Genomic DNA, 19,702 nt, shown 5'->3' with positions numbered 1-19,702 from the left:
GCACAGCACCCCTGAAAGTTTGAACCACAACAGCATCCCTGAAAGTTTGAACCACGACATACTTGAGAATACATCACTGGCAAATGGGGCTGCAGATATCAAGGGTGTTAGGTGGGAGCGTAGAGGTGAATCTGGAACAAATACCTTATGGGCAGGACTAATGTTAAAAGCACAAGAACAAAAGGACATACACATTAATGACATGGAATAGACAGGGAAGAGAGTGAGGAATGGAGGTGAGCAAGGGCCTGATTATTCTGCCTCTGTAGGCCCCACAGAGTTGAGGCTTCATCCAGAAGGCATTGGGAAGCTATTGGAAGCTTGGCTCCAGCTGCCCAGAAACCTCCCCCTGCTGGCCCCCAGGTACACACAAATAATGCATCAGGAAGGACAGGGACTTTATCTCCCAACCTGCTTTCTTCCTATTGTTCTTCAGGGGAAGGTAAAGGGTGGGTAGACCCTTGTTTAGCCCCCTCTGCATACACACCTGTGGCTGAAGAGGGGCTCTCACCATCTTCTATATTCTAAATGCCATTCAGGACAGGAGGTCACCCCCACCCCCCACATGGAGGAAGGTAGAATGGGGGCTGGGCTAGTGGCTGACAGTATTCATCTAGGACAGGCAGAAGAACCCAGAATGCAGCGGGAGCAGTACTGGGAGGGGGAGGGTCAGGCTCCCTCGAAGGCTCCCCGGAGGAGGCAGTGCAAGCTGCCTTAAAGGCGTTGCGATTCTGGTAAGCAGACAGGGCAAAAAGACATTCCAGGCGAGACGAACGGCTGCAGCAAAGGCGTGAGGGTGGAAACGCTCAAGGTAATGGGTAGAATCAGACCTGCGGTTGGGAAGTGGGGCTCAGGCTGGACTCCTGGGCCAGGACTTGGCTGCAGGGCAGTCGGCACAGGGAGGGGTGGCCCTGAGTCAGTTCAGGCCTTGGCGGGAGCAAAGAAAGCAGTGGGCCATTTTAAGTAGCCAGGGTCTGGCCTGGAAGAAATCACTTAAAAAAAAAAAAAAAAAGAGGGTAGGATGGGGCTGGGGGTTCCCAGCACCCCCAGTTCAGAACTAATGCAAGGTAAGAATCTCTGGTCTATAGTCAGGCCTACGGATGACATCCTTTCCTCTGCCCCTTGCCCGTTTCCCACACACCCAGGTTCATCTCCAGTCACAGTTTACTTTTCTGGCAGATCTTGGAGTGGGTGATAGGGTAGGGGAGGAGGAGAGAACATTTATAACCTGTTTCTGGTGGGGCGGGGGTGGGAGCTTGTAAGAGACCGAGCTCCGCCACTGTTTAGCCCGGTGGTCTTAAGGAGTTCCGAGCTGCTCCAGACCTCAGTCTACCCATCTGTAAGCGGGGGCACTGGGGCAAGGTGGAGATCTTTACGACCAGGGTCTGCGGGTTTGGAACTTCTGCACCGGTTGCTGCCGCGCGGGAGGCGGGGCGGGGAAGGGGTAGAGCAGGAGGGGGTTGGGGGCGGAGAGCGGCAGAGGCGCCGCGGCGAGGTCAGAGTCCGCAGGGAGGCCCTGCGGCCGCAGCTCAGAGCTCGGGGCGGGGGAGGAGGCGGTGCCTCCGGGGCGGGGGCTGCTGGGTGGCCTGGCGGGAGGCCCGGCGTGCGTCAGCGCCGTGAGTACCGGAGTTTTCCACTGACGAGGAGGGCGGAGCGGCGGGCGGGGCCGGGTGCAGCCGGGCGCAGCCAGTCTCGCGCTGCCGCCACCGCTGCCGGACGCGTAGAGCTAGGGGCAGCTTGACCGACGGCTGCCCAGCCGAGCGCACAGAGTCGCGCGCGGAACTGGGGACGTCCCCGGCTGGGACCCGGGTCGCGTTGGTGCCCTTGGCGAGAGTCCGGATCGCAGGTGAGTGCTGAGGGGACCTGAGTCCGGCTGGACTGGACTTTGGGGAGGGGACGCCCGGCGCGAGTGGCACCGCTGCTCCAGCCCTTGTCATTCGCTCCCCCGCACCCTGAGCGGACGCCGGGGCTGGAACTGCCCAGCCCACCTCAGCCCCAGACTTCTCGCCACCGCGGAAGTCCGGGGCTGGGAGCCTGGAAGACGGGAGTTGCTGGTTGTCGGCTCCCATCCCCCGCTTTGCTTAGGTTACCCCAAGAAGTCGCGGCGCCCCGAGTTCAGTGCGGTTGGCAGCCGAGCGAGGGTTGCTCGCGGCGGCCAGGTGACTGGTGCGCGCGAGTTTCCTTTTGACCCAGTTGCCTTAGAACTTTTCAGAAGTTACTCGCGTGGCCAGAGCAGGTGACATTTGTCGCCTTCCTTCCCGGCCTCCCCCCGGGGAGGGTGCACGGGCGGTGGCGTGTGCCAAGTGCCCCCGGCCAGCTGGGGTCAGGGAGGGAGTGGAGGCATGAGCCAGGAGAGAGGCTCAGTGAGTCACGGACCCTGGGAGGGAGGGAGAGGAGGGATTGTGTCGTACGCTCACCTGTTTGTCAGTCACCGTCACACGCAGAGGCCACCGCTGTGAGTCACGGGCGCTGCTACACCGGCCATCCCCTGGCACACGTAGGCTCTCTCCCACGCACTCTATTCCCTTCCTGGCGCGTATTCCTCCCTTTCCTCAGTTTCCCCTCCCCTGGGGCCCTTTCGCAGGCAAGCTCTGTTAAGATGCCCACATCACACACTTAGTCACTCCCGCTCGCCGGCACAATCACACAGCCAAAGCCCACACTCCTGACACCAGGAGGTCCCTCCCCGGCTCCCGATGCCCACCCAACGCCTCCATTCAAAGTCACATAGTCCTCTGGAGGGTAACTCATCACTTCCCCCGCCCCCAAATCCTGACAGCCCTGCCCTCTTTCTCCACTGGCTTTCCTCTCTGTCCACTGTATTTCTCCGGTGTCCTTGACCTGTCTACTCACCTGGCTGCACCCCAAAGGCCACACCCCCTTCAGTCCCATTGCTGAGCCATCTTTAGAAAATGCAAATCTGGTATTGTCACTCCCTACTAAAACCTTTCTGTGGCTTCGCCTGCCCTCAAGCTAAAGCCTGTCCTGGAACTCTGCCTCCTCTCCGGCCGCCCCTCCCCCACTGGTTTTACCTCCTCAAGTCCTTCACCTTGTTGAACCCCCAGTGGTACTCCTCCAACCCTGCATCCCAGCACCCTGCACTGTGGTTCTCCCCACTCAACTTGGCTTCAAAAGAGCAAGCATTTGTGTAGGTCTTGCTCACTGTATGCAGAGTGCCTGCAGTGCTTAGCTTATCGTGGGAGCTCAATAAATATTTGTTGAATGAATGAATGAGAGAGCAAAGGAGGCTCCGCTGAGGTGTAGGAGGCGGGGTCATTGTCAGGTGCAATTTTCCCTTCTGCAGAAGTCAGTGCATCATGTAGCCAGCCAACATTTGGCACCTCCCCAGTGCCAGGCCCTGGAGGCCAAGGCTGAAGAACTGTCCCCTCCCCTGAGATCACTTTCAGAGGGATGGGTGGGGGAGGGGTGCCAAGGCTTCCTGTCTGCCCTGGCTGGCTTTTCAGTGGTGGCCAGAGGTGTTTAGAGGTGCCCTCCCAGGAAGTAGTTCCTGATGGTCTGGGGTCATGTGACCCTAGGTGTTTGTGGGGGGACTGGCCAAGGCCTGGGGCTCTGAGGTTAAAGGACACATTCTTCAGATTCCTGGAGGGGGATGGAGGCAGCTAAAGGTGACCCCTCCCTAAGATCAGCTCCTTCTGGGGGCTGGGGCTTTGGTGGGTCTGCTGAGGTTGGCAGAAGAGTTGCTGTGGCTTTTCTGAGGCCTAGAGATACCCCTCCTCACTTAAGCAGCCTTTGGTTGCTTGGAGGGTGGAGGAGTGGGGGTAAGGTGACCTTCCTGGATTCACAGTGCAGTGAGGGGCGTGCCCACCCTCCCCCATCCTGGTGTGTGGTGGCAGGAGGGCCTCCTGATTCTCAGGGCTCTGTCAGATCCCGGAAGAAGCCTGGTTGTCTTTGATTCAGGGCCTGTCTCTGGGGCTCCTAAGGGTGTGGTATTTCTGTCTGAGCCAGCTCCTGGGAATTGCCTTTCCTTCCTCCAGGACCCTAGAAGGGGGCTGTGCTCTCCCTGGGAACAGAGCCATGGTCAGGATCTTGATTTCTGGGTAGCTGCTGAGGGCCCCTCCCCCACTCTCTGACTCACTGTCTGACACTTTTCTTGGACTCTTTCACTATCTTTCATTCCTTTTTCTGACTTGGCCTCTCCTTGTCTTTGGCTCTGCCTTTTTCTCTCATCTCCAGCCTCTGCCTCTCTCAGCCTCTGGATTCCCAGGTGGGACAGCGGGAACATGAGATCCAGGGGTCCTTTCCTCTTCCTGCCTCTCCAAAGGACTATCCAGAAGGAGATAATTCATTTCATTCCATGACTGCAGATCCTGCAAGGGGTTCACCACTAGAACCTTCAGCTTGGCCATAGCTTCCCTATGTTTCTGTTTCCCTGTCTTCAGCCTTGGTGGTCATAACCCCCTCACCTTAATCCTCCTGTGGACATCTCTGAGTCAGGACCATGGTGTCTGATTTGAACCTGCTTCCTTGACTTCTCTCACCATCTGTTTGCTCTTGGGAAACGGGGAACTTCCTGTGATGCCTATGTTGGCACCTGTCTGTGGCCTGAGCTTCCGTCTCCTGCCTTCAGAGCCACCCCTTTTGAGCAACATTCTTGCTTAAACCCTCTGGCATAGGCTAGGGTATAGCCATATGGCTCCCTTCTTAAATTAACTGTGATAGGAGAAGGTCACACTGTCTTCACCCCACACATGAGGTCACATGAAATCACAGTGACCTCATGTCCAAAAAAGATCATTTCTCTGTGTTTATACCTGATATGTGGGGCCAGCCTACCTACCTCTAACATTGTCAAGTGCCCTTTCTATACCAGACTCCATGCCTGGGCACAGTGACAGGCAGAAATGTGAGCCTGATGTGAAGCAGATTAGCAATGAAGCCATTGCAGTATAGTTAGATAGGGCCTGTGATGGGGGAAATTCCAGGGCCTGTGGGAGCTTCCTTAGTTCAGGCTACTCTAATGCGAAGACTATGGACTGGGTGGCTTAAACAAAGGAAATTTACTTTCCACACTACTGGAGGTTATGAAGTTTAAAAACAAACAAAGTGGCCAGGTAAGGGTCCTCCTCCTGGTTTGCAGGTAGATGCCTTCTTGCTATCTCCTCAGGTGGAGACAAAGAACATCTCTGTTATGTCTCTTCTTATAGTACTAATCTCATTCATGATCTAATTACCTCACAAAAGCCCCCTCCCAAATATTATCAGTGGGGAGATTCCACCCTAACATAAAAATTTTAGTAGCCTACAAATCTTCTGTCTATAACAGAAGCCAGAGAGGCAGGGGAAAAAAGTGGGGGATTCAGAAAGTCCCTTTGGAGATGACTTTTTTTTTTTGAGACAGTCTCACTGTGTAGCCCTCAGTAAAGTAGTGTGGCGTCACAGCTCACAGCAACCTCAAACTCTTGGGCTTAAGTGATTCTCTTGCTTCAGCCTCCCACGTAGCTGGGACTATAGGTGCCTTCCACAAAGCCCAGCTGTTTCTTGGTTGAAGTTGTCACTGTTGTTTAGGTGGCCTGGGCCAGGTTCAAACCCACCAGCCTGTATGTATGTGGCCAGCGCCCTACCTACTGAGCTACAGGCACCCAGCTGACCGTTTTTTTTTTTTTGTTTGTTTAGAGTCTCAATCTGTCATTCCAGCTAGAGTGCCCTGGCATCAGCCTAGTTCACACCAACATCAAACTCCTAGGTTCAAGTGGTCCTCCTTCCTCAGCCTCCTGAGTAGCTGGGACTACACGTGCCTGCCACCATGCCTGGCTGATTTTTAGTAGAGACAGGGTCTTGCTCTTGCTCAGGCTGGTCTTGAACTCCTGGGCTCAAGGGATCCTCCTACCTGGGCCTCCCAGAATGCTAGGATTATAGGCGTAAGCAACTACACCAGGCCTGGAGATTATTTCTAAAAAGCAATAAGGCTGGATTGTTCCATCTTGAGAAAGGCCAGGAGTGAGCCGGGATGTGGCCATTAGTAACCGCAAGTCCAGCTAGAGTATAGGGAGGGGGTTAAGGAGTGTCCTAAATTATGAAGCTGGAGGGGAAACCAGGGCCAGGCCTGCTTCAGCCTCTGGAATTCTGGACTTGATCCTGAAGGAAGCTTATGGAACGGCAGGTAGGTGTGTGGTTTAAGAAGATGATTCTGGCTGCAGGGTAAAGAATGGATAGGGGTCAGGAGCAGAGGCAGGGGACAGAAGTGGCAGCTGTAGGGACAAAGACGATATACCAGATCAACACGGAACATTTCCATCACCTCCAGAAAATTCCCTCATGACTCAGGGGTATATGCCGTTCCCCTTGGAACCACTATTCTGACTTGTAGAGTTACCCATTGGTCTTGGCTTTTCTTAAGCTTCATTCACATGCATTTTGTGTCTGGCTTTCACTCAATATGATGGCCTTTGAGATTCATCTGTGTTGTGTGTATCCAGGAGCTCTTTCTTTCTTTGTGTACAGTGTAGGATAACACATTCACTGAGTACTTATCACTGTTCTAAGAACTTGACATGTATTGATTTCTGTAAACCTCCCAACTCCAGAAGGCTTTAAGATAAAGAATTAGAGATGCAGGGCAGCGCCTGTGGCTCAGTGGGTAGGGCACCGGCCCCATTTACCGGCCTTGGCCAAACTGCAAGAAAAAAATAGCAAGAATTAGAGATGCAGAGAATTTAGGGAGTTTGCCCAGGATTACCCAGTCGGCTAATAGCCAAACTGACTGGGTAATAGCCAAGCTTGGGTTCAAGCGCAGGCAGCTTGGTTCAGGAGCTGAAGTTCAATACACCGTGCAGCCTCCAGGATGCCCACTGAGCCTGTGCCTGGCCTTGTGTGGATTAAAGGGATTTATGTGAACTTCCGGGCTTGGGTGCCTGGGTATAGATGGAGAAGGGGGGTAGGCAGTTGAGGATGATGCAGGTTTCTGGCTTGAGTAACTGGGTGGGTGGCAGTGCTGTTACTAAGATAGGGAACACAGGAAGAGGAACAGATGGCACAGGGTGGGGGGTGGGGAACAGACAAGGGGTTCGATTTGGGGCCTGCAGAATTTTATGTTTCTAAGGGACAGCCAGGCAGAAATGTCAAGGGAGCCATTAGCTCTGGGGTGGTCTCAGGTTTTGGTGTGTGTTGGCATTTGGGACCCTGTAGACAGCATCTGGAATTTGGGAAAGAATGGAGTCTCCTGGCAGGGCTGTGATGAGGACAGGGTATGTGGGCGTTGTCTATGTGTGTTTCTGTGTGTGTGTGCGCATACATATGTGTGCATGCCTGCCTCTGGGTCATGAGTCCCTCATCTCCTGAGAGGGCCTGCAGGTCAGCTGGGAGCAGGGTTGTTTTTGTCTGTGGTTTGACCCTGGGAGGAGGGTGCCAAGCCTGAGAAACTACCCACTGAGAAGCCCCGGAAACATCTGTGAGTCTTCTTCCCTCAGGCCCAGGGGTAGGGGATTGTTTCTCTCATGCCTCCCTGGAGGAGGCTGTCCCTGGAATGAATTTTAGCCAGTTAGGAGGTTGACAGGCATACCTTTCAGGGTTCAGAGACATGGTAAGAGGCTTGGGAGAAGGGGAAGGGGTGTTAAGAAGGGACACCTGAGAAGAGGAGACTAAGACAGCTTACTGGTTGGCTTTTCCTGTTCTCTCTCATTTCCTGTGATGGCAGTGGGGGAGGGTTCCCCAGCACTAGGGCCTTGCTTCCTTTCCCCTTCCTCCTGGTGATCTCCTGGGGGCCAGCCGGAGTGCAGCAGGACAGAGCAACAGAGACAAGGTAGCTGTACTCAGGCCTTAGGATTGGATCCTCTGGGGGTTACCAGGTCTTGGGAGGGGCTATTAGCAGCGGCATTCAGGGGAAGTAGCCCAAGCCCTCCCACCCAGATGAACCACTCTGGCCAGGGGAGTCTCTGGTTATACTCCTGCTGAGGGCTGAGACCCTCAAAGGGGAGACACCCTGGTGTTTCCTGGGGGTGTTCCACCTTGGGAAGCCACAGACAGAAGAGACACTGGACATGAAATCCACTGAACAGCTCTGGTCACATAGTTAGGCTGGGAGGCAGGGATTTCTCTCCTACAGGGCGGGGGTTTCTGAGGGAAAGTCTGAGAAGCTCCATCGCTGGCAGGGGAGGGGCTCTGTCTGGGAATGGGGATCAGTGTCAAAGCCAGCCTGTTTCCCAGAGTGCCTGGTCAGCCTGGCCCTAGAATAAGGGCTTGTGGCCTTGTCTGTGTGCAGGGTAGCATGTCTGTGTGGGTGTGCTGGAGGAGGAAGCAGACCCACCATACGAGGGCTGTGCATGCTGTCGGGTGTGCAGACGGCCTCACATGCTCACATACACACAAAGGCACACAGATGCGAGCCGTGTGAATCACCCAGCCAGTGAGTCAGCCCCCAGGATTCCTGTCGGGGAACGGGTGAGGCTGGGTTGAGGTCTGTCAGTCCATCTGTTGGTCTGTCTGCCTCCTGCCCTTGCTGGTGTGGATGTGTGTGTGTAGGTGGATTGTAGGAGGAGGTGGGGAATTTGCTTGGTGGTTTCCTGGGAAGGCTTTGGGCATAGTTCACGGGAGTTTGAAAGCACCAGTCTGTGGATTTGCACATTAAGTTTGGAGGGAAGGAGGTGCTGTGTCTTGTGTAGAGGAGCTTCCTGGAGAATATGCTCCCTGCACACAGAGCACTGTAGGCGGGGCTGGAGGGCTGAGCAGGGGGTCTGGGATGCCTTGGAGGGTAAGTGGGAGGAATGGAGACCTGGCTGAGGGCCCGCTGCTGCTGTCAGCCTGCCACTTAAAACCTTCCCATTTCCATTCCAGGCTGTCTGTTCCCAGACCCCGGAGCACCCCTGCACCACCATGACTGGGCTGCTGAAGAGGAAGTTTGACCAGCTGGATGAGGACGACTCCTCATTCTGCTCCTCCTCCTCCAGCTGCCACTCTCGCTCTTGCTCCCCAAGCTCTTCTGTCTCCCCTGCCTGGGACTCAGATGAGGAGGGCCTCTGGGATCAGACACCCCTGCCTCGTGACTTCTCTGGCCCCCGAAGTTTCATGCGTGAGTCCTTTCTCCCCTGGGCATCCCACCACACTCCCTCTTCCTTGCTGAAAAATGCGATTTGGAGGCCCCGACACCACCCTTCTGGCTTCTGGCAGTTATCTCCATGGCTGTATGTCTCTCACTTGGTTCCCTGCCAAATCTGCTTCCCATGGTGCAGTGACTGTTCAGTGCTCACTGTACAGCGGCACCTGAGCCCAGAGTGATTCACCTTTGACCTTGGGAGTAATGATGTCCAGGATGCAGCTCCTCAGAGTAGCCCTGCAGCCTTCCCGCTCCAGCCCCTCCCTTTGTTCCAGTTTCGTTTCCCTAGCATGCACCCTGCCCTCCTACAAGCGGAACTGCTAGAGTTCCTCGCCCCGCACTTCTCTACCATGGGGCCTGTCAAGCCGGTCCCTCTCCTGTCAAAATGCTGTTTGCTTTTGCCTGAACGTACTGAAAAGGTTTTTTACCCCAGTTATTTTTTAAGCTTCTATAATTCTGATTGCAAACTGACAAAGAAGGCCCTGTAGAGCAGTGTTTTTCAACCTTGTTTTTTATTATCACTTCCCTCACCCCCAAGGAGCCTTTTTAGACATTTTCCTCCTAATTAATTACTCCCCTATGAAATTTTAATACCCCAGACATATACTCTCTATAATTTTTATGTACTATATGTCTGTCTGTGCATTATGTATATAAAAAGTATGATTTTTAGCACATAGAATCTAACAATACAAAAAGAAAATCTTTTAAAAGAGAATTCCCTCAGATATTTGGTTATAGAGTTGAAATATTAGGTTGAAATATGGAATTGCCTATATTCAGCCATTTTATGGTAATTTGGTTCAACCTAATATAAAGACCAGCACATACCTTGCTAATCAATATACAATCAGTAACTTTTTTTTTTTTTAGAGACAGAGTCTTACTTTATCGCCCTCGGTAGAGTGCCATAGTAGCTCACAGCAACCTCCAACTCCTGGGCTTAGGCGATTCTCTTGCCTAAGCCTCCTGAGTAGCTGGGACTCCAGGCACCTGCCACAATGACTGGCTATTTTTTGTTGCAGTTTGGCCGGGGCCGGGTTCAAACCCGCCACCCTCGGTATATGGGGCTGGTGCCCTACCCACTGAGCCACAGGTGCCACCCTACAATCAGTAACTTCTAAAGAGAAGGCCTTTCTAAGACTTTTGTAAAATATAGATGTCTTAAAGGAAGAGGTTAATACTTTTGATTAAAAAAATTTTGTGAAGTATCGTAAACAAAGGTGTAAGACTAAAATATGTGTGTCAATAGGCTAAACAGATGATTATTGTTGCTCATATCATAAGAGCTTCTACAAATCAATAAAAAATTTTTAGAAAACTGTGCAAGGGGCCTATAGGTGGCTAATAAAGTTGGAAAAGCTGTTTAATTTTATAAACACTATCATTTGGACCCATAGATAATAAGCCAGTGTTGCTGGGCACGGTGGCTCATACCTGTAATACTAGAACTCTGGACGGATTGCTGGAGCTCGGGAGTTTGAGACCAGCCTGAGTAAGAGTGAGGCCCCATCTCTACTAAAAATAGAAGAATTAAAAAAAAAAAAAATAGAAGAATTAGCCAGGTGTGGTGGTGGGCACCTGTTGTCCCAGCTACTTGGGAGGCTGAGGCAAGAGGATCTCTTGAGCCCAAGAGTTTGAGGTTGCTATGAGCTATGACAATGCCATAGCACTCTACCCAGGGTGACAGTGAGATTCTGTTTCAAAAAAAAAAAATTAGCCAGTATTGACATGGATGTGGTGTTCAGTTTTAGCTGCTCCCATCTTAGCTAAGCTGGCTCCTAATTTGAGATCTGTTTCTTTTTTTGAGGTGGGCAGAGAAGGGAAGATGTGAGGACAGCTGATCGGGCAGGATCCTCCTGGAGGTTATGCTATGCCTCATAGAGAACTAATTCCTGGCCTTTCCCTGCCTGTTTTCCAGCCCCGTCCATCCTGAAGCGGGCTCCCAGGGAGCGCCCAGGTCGCGTAGTCTTTGATGGCATCACCGTCTTCTATTTCCGCCGGTGCCAGGGCTTTACCAGTGTGCCCAGCCGTGGTGGCTGTACTCTGGGCATGGCCTCTCGCCACAGTGCTAGTCGCCACTTCTCCTTGGCTGAGTTTAGTCAGGAGCAAGCCCGGGTACGATGCGAGAAGCTCCGCCAGCGCTTGAAGGAAGAGAAGCTGGAGATGCTGCAGTGGAAGGTAGGGAGACCCCTCTCCATCACCCTCAGCCTCAGGTAGCTCCTGGAGTCCTAACCTTGGAGGGAAGGCACACCAGCATTGGGTGCTGACTTTCTTACTATGTATATGGGAAAACAGGTCCATGGCCCTGGTGAATGCCTTGATTAGATTCTGTTACCATGATTCTCTCCAGACGGGGAGGTACATGAAGGTGCCTGTCTGGTTGTCCCAGCAGCTTGGGGCATGATGCCTGGATCGGTCTGACCTTATTGGGGAGGGCATGTAGAGTTGATGTGATGTTGGAGGTATGTATCTGACTAGCTGGGAAGGAAGTATGTCCATGATCTGGGGAGTGGCTTGAATAGGACATTGGGTTTTTTTTAACAACTGCCCTGAGGGTGGTGCTCTTGACTGTCCTGCTATCATATATCCACAGCACAGAGTGAGCACTTGGGGAGTGTTTGTTTCATGACTAGAGGTAAATCCATGTCCTGTCTGTGCCTCTCACATCTCTCTTTCCCATGGATGCAGCTTTCGGCAGCCGGGGTACCCAAGACAGAGGCAGGCCAGCCTCTTGCAGTGGATGCCATTGATGATGCCTCTGTGGAAGAGGACTTGGCAGTGGCTGTGGCAGGCGGCCGGTTGGAGGAAGTCAACTTCCTACAGCCCCACCCAGCCCGGCGACGACGAGCTCTGCTGCGGGCTGCAGGTGTTCGAAGGATTGATCGGGAGGAGAAGCGAGAGCTGCAGGCATTGCGCCAATCCCGGGAAGATTGTGGCTGTCACTGTGACAGGGTCTGTGACCCCGAGACCTGCAGCTGTAGCCTGGCAGGCATCAAGTGCCAGGTGCGGTGGCTTGACCCAGCTGGGGGTAGGGAGTCTGAGACTGGGGAAGTACCAGGGTATGGTGGCTGGACTAGGCTGGGGTGGGGAGCCTGAGCCTGGGGGTTTCTTTGTGCTCCACAAAGTCCTCACTTGTGCCTCTCCTTTCTCTGCAGATGGACCATACAGCATTCCCCTGTGGCTGCTGCAGAGAAGGCTGTGAGAATCCCAAGGGCCGTGTGGAATTTAATCAGGCGCGAGTTCAGACCCATTTCATCCATACACTTACCCGCCTACAACTGGAGCAGGGGCCCAAGAGCCTTGGGGAGCTGGAGAGCCCCGCCCAGGGCAGCCCACCCAGCCCTGCAGAGCAGGTTCTGATTCCCACTTTCCCACTAGCCAAACCCCCTGTGAGCAGTGAGCTGGGAGACAACAGCTGCAGCAGTGATATGACTGATTCTTCTACAGCATCTTCCTCAGCATCTGGCACTAGCGAGGTTCCGGACTGCCCCTCTCACCCAGGTCTGCCTAGCCCTGGCTTCCAGCCTGGTATGGACGATGACAGTCTGGCCCGGATCCTGAGTTTCAGTGACTCTGACTTTGGTGGGGAGGAGGAGGAGAAGGAAGAAGCAGGTATTGGGAACCTGGACAACTTCAGCTGCTTCCATCCAGCTGACATCTTTGGTACTGGTGACCCTGGTGGCCTGGCCAGCTGGACCCACAGCTATGCTGGCTCTAGCCTCGTGACAGGCATTCTAGATGAAAATGCCAACCTGGATGCCAGCTGCTTTCTAAATGGTGGCCTTGAAGGGTCAAAAGAAGGCAGCCTCCCTGGCACTTCAGTGCCACTCAATGTGGATGCTGGCCAAAGCAGCTCAGTGGACCTCAGTTTGTCTTCCTGTGACTCCTTTGAGTTGCTTCAGGCTCTGCCAGATTATAGTCTTGGGCCTCACTACACCTCCCAGAAGGTAACTGACAGCCTAGACAACCTCGAGTCACCTCACTTCCCTTTGCCTGGCCTCTCTCCACCTGGGGACATTAGCACTTGTTTCTTGGAGACCCTCATGGGCTTGTCCGAGCCAGCTGCTGAAGCCCTGGCTCCCTTTATTGACAGCCAGTTTGAGGATACTGCCCCAGCATCTCTGATGGAGCCTATGCTGGTGTGAGGACTAGAATGCCTTTTTTCAAGACCCCTGTTGCTGCTTTCTTATAATTTTGGGGCTCCCCAAGGTCTGTATGTAACAGTCTCCTGTTGTCTGGTTCACCCATGGGCGCCATGTGCACACTCCTGGTTTTCATGCAACACTTTGAATTTATTTATTTATTTTTTTAACTGTTCTGTGCTAAAGAAGGGGGGGGGCTCCCCTTTCAGCTGCCCAGTCTCCCCAGCCCTTCAATGATCTTCCACTCCACAACACATGCCAGGAAGAAGGGAAAGTGTGGCTCCTTGGCAGACCACTTCTTGGTCATTGCACAATGTTTCTTAGCCAAAGTTGGTGAGACAGGACTGAAATCAGGTGGCTTCTCTTACCACCCTGAGCCTTAGACCAATGGGTGGCTAAATCCTCTGGACTGTGAAGACTAATTTATTTCCATAATTTATTTGGAGACCAAGGCGGCTTTGGCTACTCCTCTACGGCTGGTGGACAGTATTGGGGGTGGGGTGGGCACAGACCCTTGAGTCCCTTTTGCTTTGTAGACCTACCCTTGCCCTGATGGAGCTTTGGTGGAGACTAGGTCTGGATTTGAGCCCTATGATCTACAGTGTCAACTACCTGGCTCCTGAATGTCTGAGTGGGCTGGGGCTAAAGTGTGAGCAGAGGGAGAGGCTGGGCTGACCAGCTGTGACCAAAACTCCCTTCTGCCTCACTAGCCCCCTCCACTTCCTGCCTCTGTCCATCTCCTCCCCAAGGGCTACAGCCTTTATTCCAGGCCCATTTATTTAGGGGAGAAGGGGAAAGTCAGAGGCCCAGAGAGGATAAGCGGCTTACCTTGGGGCGCGAAGCATGCCCCAGACTACTTATCTCAGGGCCTTCTGGGCACTAGACTCCAGCCTGGCCCACCTGCCCATGCCCTGAGGCTAGTTGGTGAAGGGTGTCTCCTTAGGACTTACGTTTGCTGGTAATGAATTTTGCATCATAATTTCTATATTGTCCCTGAGTGTGAGAACTATAATTTATTCATTTTTCCCTGTGTTGTGCCAAGAAACTCAGGTTCTGGGCCTGCCCCCTTGCCTGGGAGGCCTTGCCAGCCTGTGTGCTTATGGGAACACCTTGTACCTGAGCTTATAGGTACCAATAAAGAGGCTCTATTTTTAACAGTGTGGTCCACCTTTGTGGGATGGGAAGCATGGGTACCCTCTTAGGAGGGAGGGGAGATGGTTCCTGCAGGGCAGTGTGGACACTGAAGTTGTGTTGGGGGTGGGAGCAGAGAGGTACATAGTACATTTGGCCTCCTTCCAGATGAGCTGGTCAGCTTAGAGGCAGGAGCCAGCTGAGAGGCAGATGGATCAGTTTTTCCTTTGGATTAATTCATTCTTCCCTGGTGATCATTCAAGGGGTAGTGGGGAGCAGCAGCATGGTCTTCGGACATGAGGGCATCCCTCCTTCACATGTACCCATACCGAGCTGGGGCCTGGTCCTGAGGGTAAAGTCACTCACTTGGGTGGGGGTAGGGCAAGGGGATGTGGCTAGTGGAGGCCATAGGTTCAGCAGCTGTTGTCCCTGGGGGCTTGCAGAACTTCATCTATCTGTACCAGCCAGACCTGTCTGACCTGTCCCACGCAGACCAGCTGGGCTGCAGGCCAGAGGAGCAGGCCACACCCTGCTCTAGGGAACCCCAGTCTGGGGGCCTAAAGAAGGTCGACCTCTCCCTTAGGAATGATATGGTTTTTACACGTTCTGGGAGGAGGAACCACTGATGGGGATCTGATTTGGGTCTCCTTTTCTTGCTCTAATTCTCTGCCTCTTTTAGTCTGTGCTGGGCTCGCTCATCTTTTTGGCTTATTGGTGAGAACACAGACTCAGAACAGGGTTCGAATCCTAGCTCTTCTACTCCTAGTGAAGTGACATGCAGATTACTTACCCCTTTGGTCTGTGTGTGTCCTTAATACTGAGCAAATAACACTGCTCCTCTCATTAGCTTCTACATCCAAAGCACTCAGAAGAGTCCCTAGAACATATGCACCATTCTATTTTCATGTTTCTGCCACTCATTTTCTATGCTTAACTTTTATGTTTTTGCCTCTCCTTTAATTATCTGTCACTTGTCTCTGGACATGCATGGACATGGTCACATAGCCATATCAGTGGCCATTAGAGGACTCATGGCTTGGGTCCGGCCTATTGTGGTGGAGTATGTCTATCAGCCAAACTGGGAATAGCTAGGCCTTAGGCATCTCAGGGTAGAGTACCCTGGTACATTCAGTTGTCCTCCCTCGTTCACTGGTGCCTGGAGGCCCTTTTGTAGATTGCTTCATCACACATGATACAAAACCTTGCTATCTCTAAGGGCTCTGAGTGTCTACTCTTAACTGGATGGCAGCCCTCAGCAGCTCCGGTGACACGTGAGAAGCCTTTATAGGCCCCTACCCATGGATTCAGCCCATTGCTGGACTGAGTACTGCCTGTTTCCATCTCAGACCACAGGGTCAATTCTTGGCTTTTTCTTTCTTTCTTTTTGAGATAAATGAAGACAACTTAGATTTTACAGCAAAACGTGATTAATGTACAATCCCTTTACAGCATCATTCTCTATACAGACAGACCTGTCTCTCAACAAACCTATCCCAACAAAACTGAGTAGTAAAGCACATTACAGGAAAGGGGACTGGGTTTTCCCAAGGAAAGAGAGTAACCCGAAGAAAGCATTCCGATAACCAACTCACCAAGAGACCATGAGCATGACCAGTAGTAGCATGTTATAAAAACAAGACTCAGCAGCCACTGAGGACAACACATGCTGTTCTAAAGGGATCCTTATCTGTTCACTATTTCTAAACCTTACTCACTGGACACTTCTCTTGAAAACTGCTCATATCGGGCGGCGCCTGTGGCTCAGTGAGTAGGGCGCCGGCCCCATATACCGAGGGTGGCGGGTTCAAACCCAGCCCCGGCCAAACTGCAACCAAAAAACAGCCGGGCGTTGTGGCGGGCGCCTGTAGTCCCAGCTGCTCGGGAAGCTGAGGCAAGAGAATCGCGTAAGCCCAAGACTTAGAGGTTGCTGTGAGCCGTGTGACGCCACGGCACTCTACCAAGGGCGGTACAGTGAGACTCTGTCTCTACAAAAAAATAAAAAAAAGAAAACTGCTCATATCTACATTCTACCCATCCTATTCATATTTTTCTTTGTTCTTTTTTGTTTGTTTTTCTTTTTTCTTGGCATGTACCTTTCTGTGCCAGCCAAGGGTAAACAGGTTTGTCCCAAACAGTACAGAAACAGGGAAGAATATGTCATTTTCTCAATCCCTTCTCTACTGAGTGCAGTGACACAATTATAGCTCACTGCAACCTCAAACTCCTGGGCTCGAGTAAATCCTCCCAAAGTGTCCCCTCTGCCTTCCAAAGTGCTGGGATTATACCGTACCTGGACCTAAGTATTTTTCTTTAAATCAATTGTATTGGTATGTTTAAAAGTTTAACCCATCCTATGAATCCCTGAGTTTGTTGTACTAGTTTTCCTCCATTATACAAAAATGATGTATAGATTCACAGCTAGCTGTTAAACTTTAAATAAAATGTTTGCTGTATATCACTGGCAGAGAGTTGCACCAAGATTTGGGAAACAAAGCTAATTTCCTGCCACCGATGGGGACACTGAGACCCAGAGAAGGGAAGAGATTTGAGAAGGTCTCATGGGGCGAGCCTAAGGCCTCCTGGTTCCCATTTCAGAATTCCTTCCCCTGAAGCCAGACTGGCCCATTATTGCCATCCTGAAAAACAGGAAGAGTGTATTTGGAGCACAGAAAAGGTGACCTTTGTCATCCTCTTGCTAGTTGCAATTAATATTATTCATCTAAATAGGGACCACTGCATTTGCCCCCTTAGGCATTAAAAGGGTTTCTGGAGGATGAATTAGTTGGCCAATGTCTTTTACAAAAGCTGAAGTGTAGACTATTTTTTCTTGGCATGTACCTTTCTGTGCCAGGCAAGGGTAAACAGGTTTGTCCCAAACCGTTAAAGACCAGCAAAAGCTGGCCGAAGACTGGGAGAGGGGGGAAGGGGAGACAGATGTATGGACGATGTTAGACAATGGCCCTTGCAACCTGCAGGCCCTCTTACACAGGGCCTCTGCTGTGTGGGCCTTCTGCAGCTGGTCCTCCTGTCTGGGCCCACTGCCAGGCAGACTCAGTGGGTAGCATGGTAGGGAGCAGCAGTTGCTTCTTTAGCTCTGGGATGCTGGGAACCAGGCAGAAGAGGGAAGGCAACAATTTAAAAATAGCTGTAGGGTATTTTTCTAACCACCATTCCACTGGGAACCCCCTCTTCGTTCCCCTCTGCCTCCTTGCAGAGTCTGGGATAAAAGTGAGGTCTGTTAGCAAGTATCCAATGAGCCCAGCAGATGTTAGGCCAGTTGATGTCTTTCTTTCCAGAGTGAAATTACTTCTTGTGTCTTAAAGACATATAGTTTTGAGATGTTCCTTAGGCCAGATGAGGCATGATTCAAAATAAACCACAAACAGTACAGAAACAGGGAAGAATATGTCATTTTCTCAGTCCCTTCTATACTGACCCTCTTATCACCCCTCCACACAACTTCAGCAGGTTGATGGCTTCTGCTGGCCAAGGCCCCTCTAACCACAGCTAGAGCCTCAGGGACCCTTGGGCCTTTTCCAAAATTTCCTTTCTGATCTTAGGATAGTTGGGGTGCTCTGAGAGGATCTAGAAAAAAGAGAGAATGGATGTGTAGTGTCAGATAGGATCCCCTCCACTACACCAGGCCCTCTTGCTGCCAGTGTTGGTAGCTTACATTGTGGCAGATTTCAATGGCCTCTACAAATTTCTTGTCCTTCAAGTAGTTGAAAGCGAGTTTGAAACCTGTCCGGAGCATGGAGAACACAAATGGTAGAACTCTGATGATCTGAGAACCTCTCTGGTTCCCATAACTGCCAGGGTATAGGCCTTGAGTTCTGGGGTCAGGTTGGGGGATCCTTCTACCTCCCTTCCACACCCCACTCACACGCACCTTGGGAGCAGCCTTACCAATGGCAGGGTTGGCCTGATGACTGTACTTCCAGGCCAGCTCGTAGTTGGTGGCTGCGTCCTTGTAGGACTGCTCCTTCTCCATGATGAAGCCCATATACTCATAGGCCTTGCAGCAGGACTGCAGGGAAAGCCGGTCAGAACTTCTGTGGAGGACTAGCTGCAGCTGGTCCAGGTGCCAGGGAGGGACCAGGACCAGAAGGGGGCAAGGGATGGCGGTGAGCTGCATTAAACCAAACCGCAAAGGGATCCCAGGGCACCCCCACCTTTGCAAGGGGTGAACAGTGCCACCTCCAACTTGGCTACCCCAATGCTGGCATAACCCCTTTCTGAGCAGCCCTTCTGGGAGAGGTTCATAGTGTGCGTTGACCTGCCAATGACCTTCCTGGCCAGCCCCCACAAATCTTTCCCATCTCTTTCTGTAATTGTGTTTCCTCCTCTGGGCATGACTCCTGTGTGCCTGAGCTCCCAATTTCCTGTCCTCATCTATCACCCATATGCCCCTCTGGTCACACTTCTTCCCGTATGGTTCCTATTTTGCATCTCCTTCCTCCCCAGATCCTGCATACTCCCTGGCACACCTCCAGTGGCACCCTCCTCCCCCACCCTCACCACCCCCCAGCTGCCCTCACTGCGCCCCTCGCCTTGTTGTACTGCAGGCAGCGCCGCAGCAGCTCTGAGGCCAGGTCAAACTTGCCACCCTGGCAGTAGATGTCTGCCAGCAGGAGCCAACTCTTTTCCAGATCCTCAGCCTCAGCCAGCATCCACGGGGCCTTGGCCAGGCGCTTCAGCTGCGTGCGTGCCTTAGGGATCTGCTTCAGGAGCAGGTAGGCCTGCGACAGGGCCAGCAGGGCAGGAATGCAGTCCTTCTGCACACCAGGTAGGACGTGAGTGTCGGTGCACCTTGGTCATGGGACTCTACCTGGCCTCCCGCCTGTCCCCATAAGCCAGCTCACCTCAGCCTGCACCATCTCGATGAAGGTGCCCAGCGCTGCCTCCATGTTGGCCTTCTCCCTGGAGGCCAGCAGGCAGAGGCCATGCAGTAGCTGCAGCTGGGTCTGGCCCAAGGCTGTGTGAGGGTAGAAGTCCCTCAGCAGCTTCTCCGCAGTGCGCACGCCATGTTGCTCTATCTCCTTCCTGTCGGTGGAGCTGTAGGCATCGGGCGTTGGCAGGCAGCCTGGCCTCATGGCCCTCACCTGGCCTTCACCCAGAGGCCGCAGGCTGTCTATGACTTCCCAGGGTTCTGCTCCTGCCCCCACTGGCCCTTACTTGCTCTGAGCCACCAGGTTCTCAAAAACCTCTCCGCCCATAATCTCATTATCTGGGTTCAGACAGATCTGCACCATGTAGTAGGTGGCTCTCTGGCCCCAAGAGCTGTCCTTTCGTGCTTTGTTTAAGAACTTCAAGGCTTCGTTGGGCTGCCCTTTGTGCCTGTAGTAGAGAAAACTATCAATAATCAGTTAGGGAAACT

General features: G+C 52.6%; 2 protein-coding genes across 11 annotated transcripts in view; one reads left to right on the top strand and one right to left on the bottom strand.

Moving 5' to 3' along the window:
• Positions 1-718: 718 nt before the first annotated feature.
• Positions 719-14,349, top strand: CSRNP1 (cysteine and serine rich nuclear protein 1). Of its 3 annotated transcripts, none has more exons than XM_053600441.1 (5): positions 719-811; positions 8,791-9,025; positions 10,971-11,230; positions 11,741-12,055; positions 12,208-14,349. In XM_053600441.1, the coding sequence occupies exons 2-5, from the start codon at positions 8,830-8,832 to the stop codon at positions 13,195-13,197; spliced, it is 1,761 nt and encodes a 586-aa protein (XP_053456416.1). In that variant the 5' UTR covers positions 719-811; positions 8,791-8,829; the 3' UTR covers positions 13,198-14,349. The 3 variants fall into 3 exon arrangements, with proteins under 3 accessions (XP_053456416.1, XP_053456415.1, XP_053456417.1); XM_053600440.1 differs by lacking the exon at positions 719-811 and adding an exon at positions 1,665-1,846; XM_053600442.1 differs by lacking the exon at positions 719-811 and adding an exon at positions 1,867-7,759.
• A 1,987-nt stretch (positions 14,350-16,336) lies between these two features.
• The window catches only part of TTC21A (tetratricopeptide repeat domain 21A), a 43,561-nt gene continuing 40,195 nt past the window's right edge, over positions 16,337-19,702 (bottom strand). For 2 of the 8 annotated variants that reach the window (XR_008381891.1, XR_008381895.1), the window contains 5 exons: positions 19,501-19,662; positions 19,188-19,380; positions 18,232-19,100; positions 17,999-18,066; positions 17,722-17,910 (listed from right to left, as the gene is read on the bottom strand). Coding sequence is in view for 2 of the 8 variants with exons in the window: in XM_053600436.1 (XP_053456411.1) it covers positions 17,833-17,910; positions 17,999-18,066; positions 18,232-18,352; positions 18,876-19,100; positions 19,188-19,380; positions 19,501-19,662 (847 nt within the window). In the remaining 6 variants the exon portion in view is untranslated. Of the gene's footprint in view, positions 17,428-17,721; positions 17,911-17,998; positions 18,067-18,231; positions 19,101-19,187; positions 19,663-19,702 lie in introns of those variants that run through there. The other 6 variants (XR_008381892.1, XM_053600436.1, XR_008381894.1 and 3 more) reach the window with 6 other exon arrangements.

The sequence above is a fragment of the Nycticebus coucang genome, chromosome 8 (genome assembly GCF_027406575.1).
Source record: "Nycticebus coucang isolate mNycCou1 chromosome 8, mNycCou1.pri, whole genome shotgun sequence".
NCBI classification, from domain to species: Eukaryota; Metazoa; Chordata; class Mammalia; order Primates; family Lorisidae; genus Nycticebus; species Nycticebus coucang.
This window is presented reverse-complemented; position numbering and strand designations above follow the sequence as displayed.

Coding starts and splice junctions, on each gene's coding strand:
- CSRNP1 (XM_053600441.1), top strand. CDS start 8,830: ATGACTGGGCTGCTGAAGAGGAAGTTTGACCAGCTGGATGAGGACGAC. Junction 11,231..11,740: donor TGGAGATGCTGCAGTGGAAG/GTAGGGAGACCC, acceptor CCATGGATGCAG/CTTTCGGCAGCCGGGGTACC. Junction 12,056..12,207: donor TGGCAGGCATCAAGTGCCAG/GTGCGGTGGCTT, acceptor CTTTCTCTGCAG/ATGGACCATACAGCATTCCC.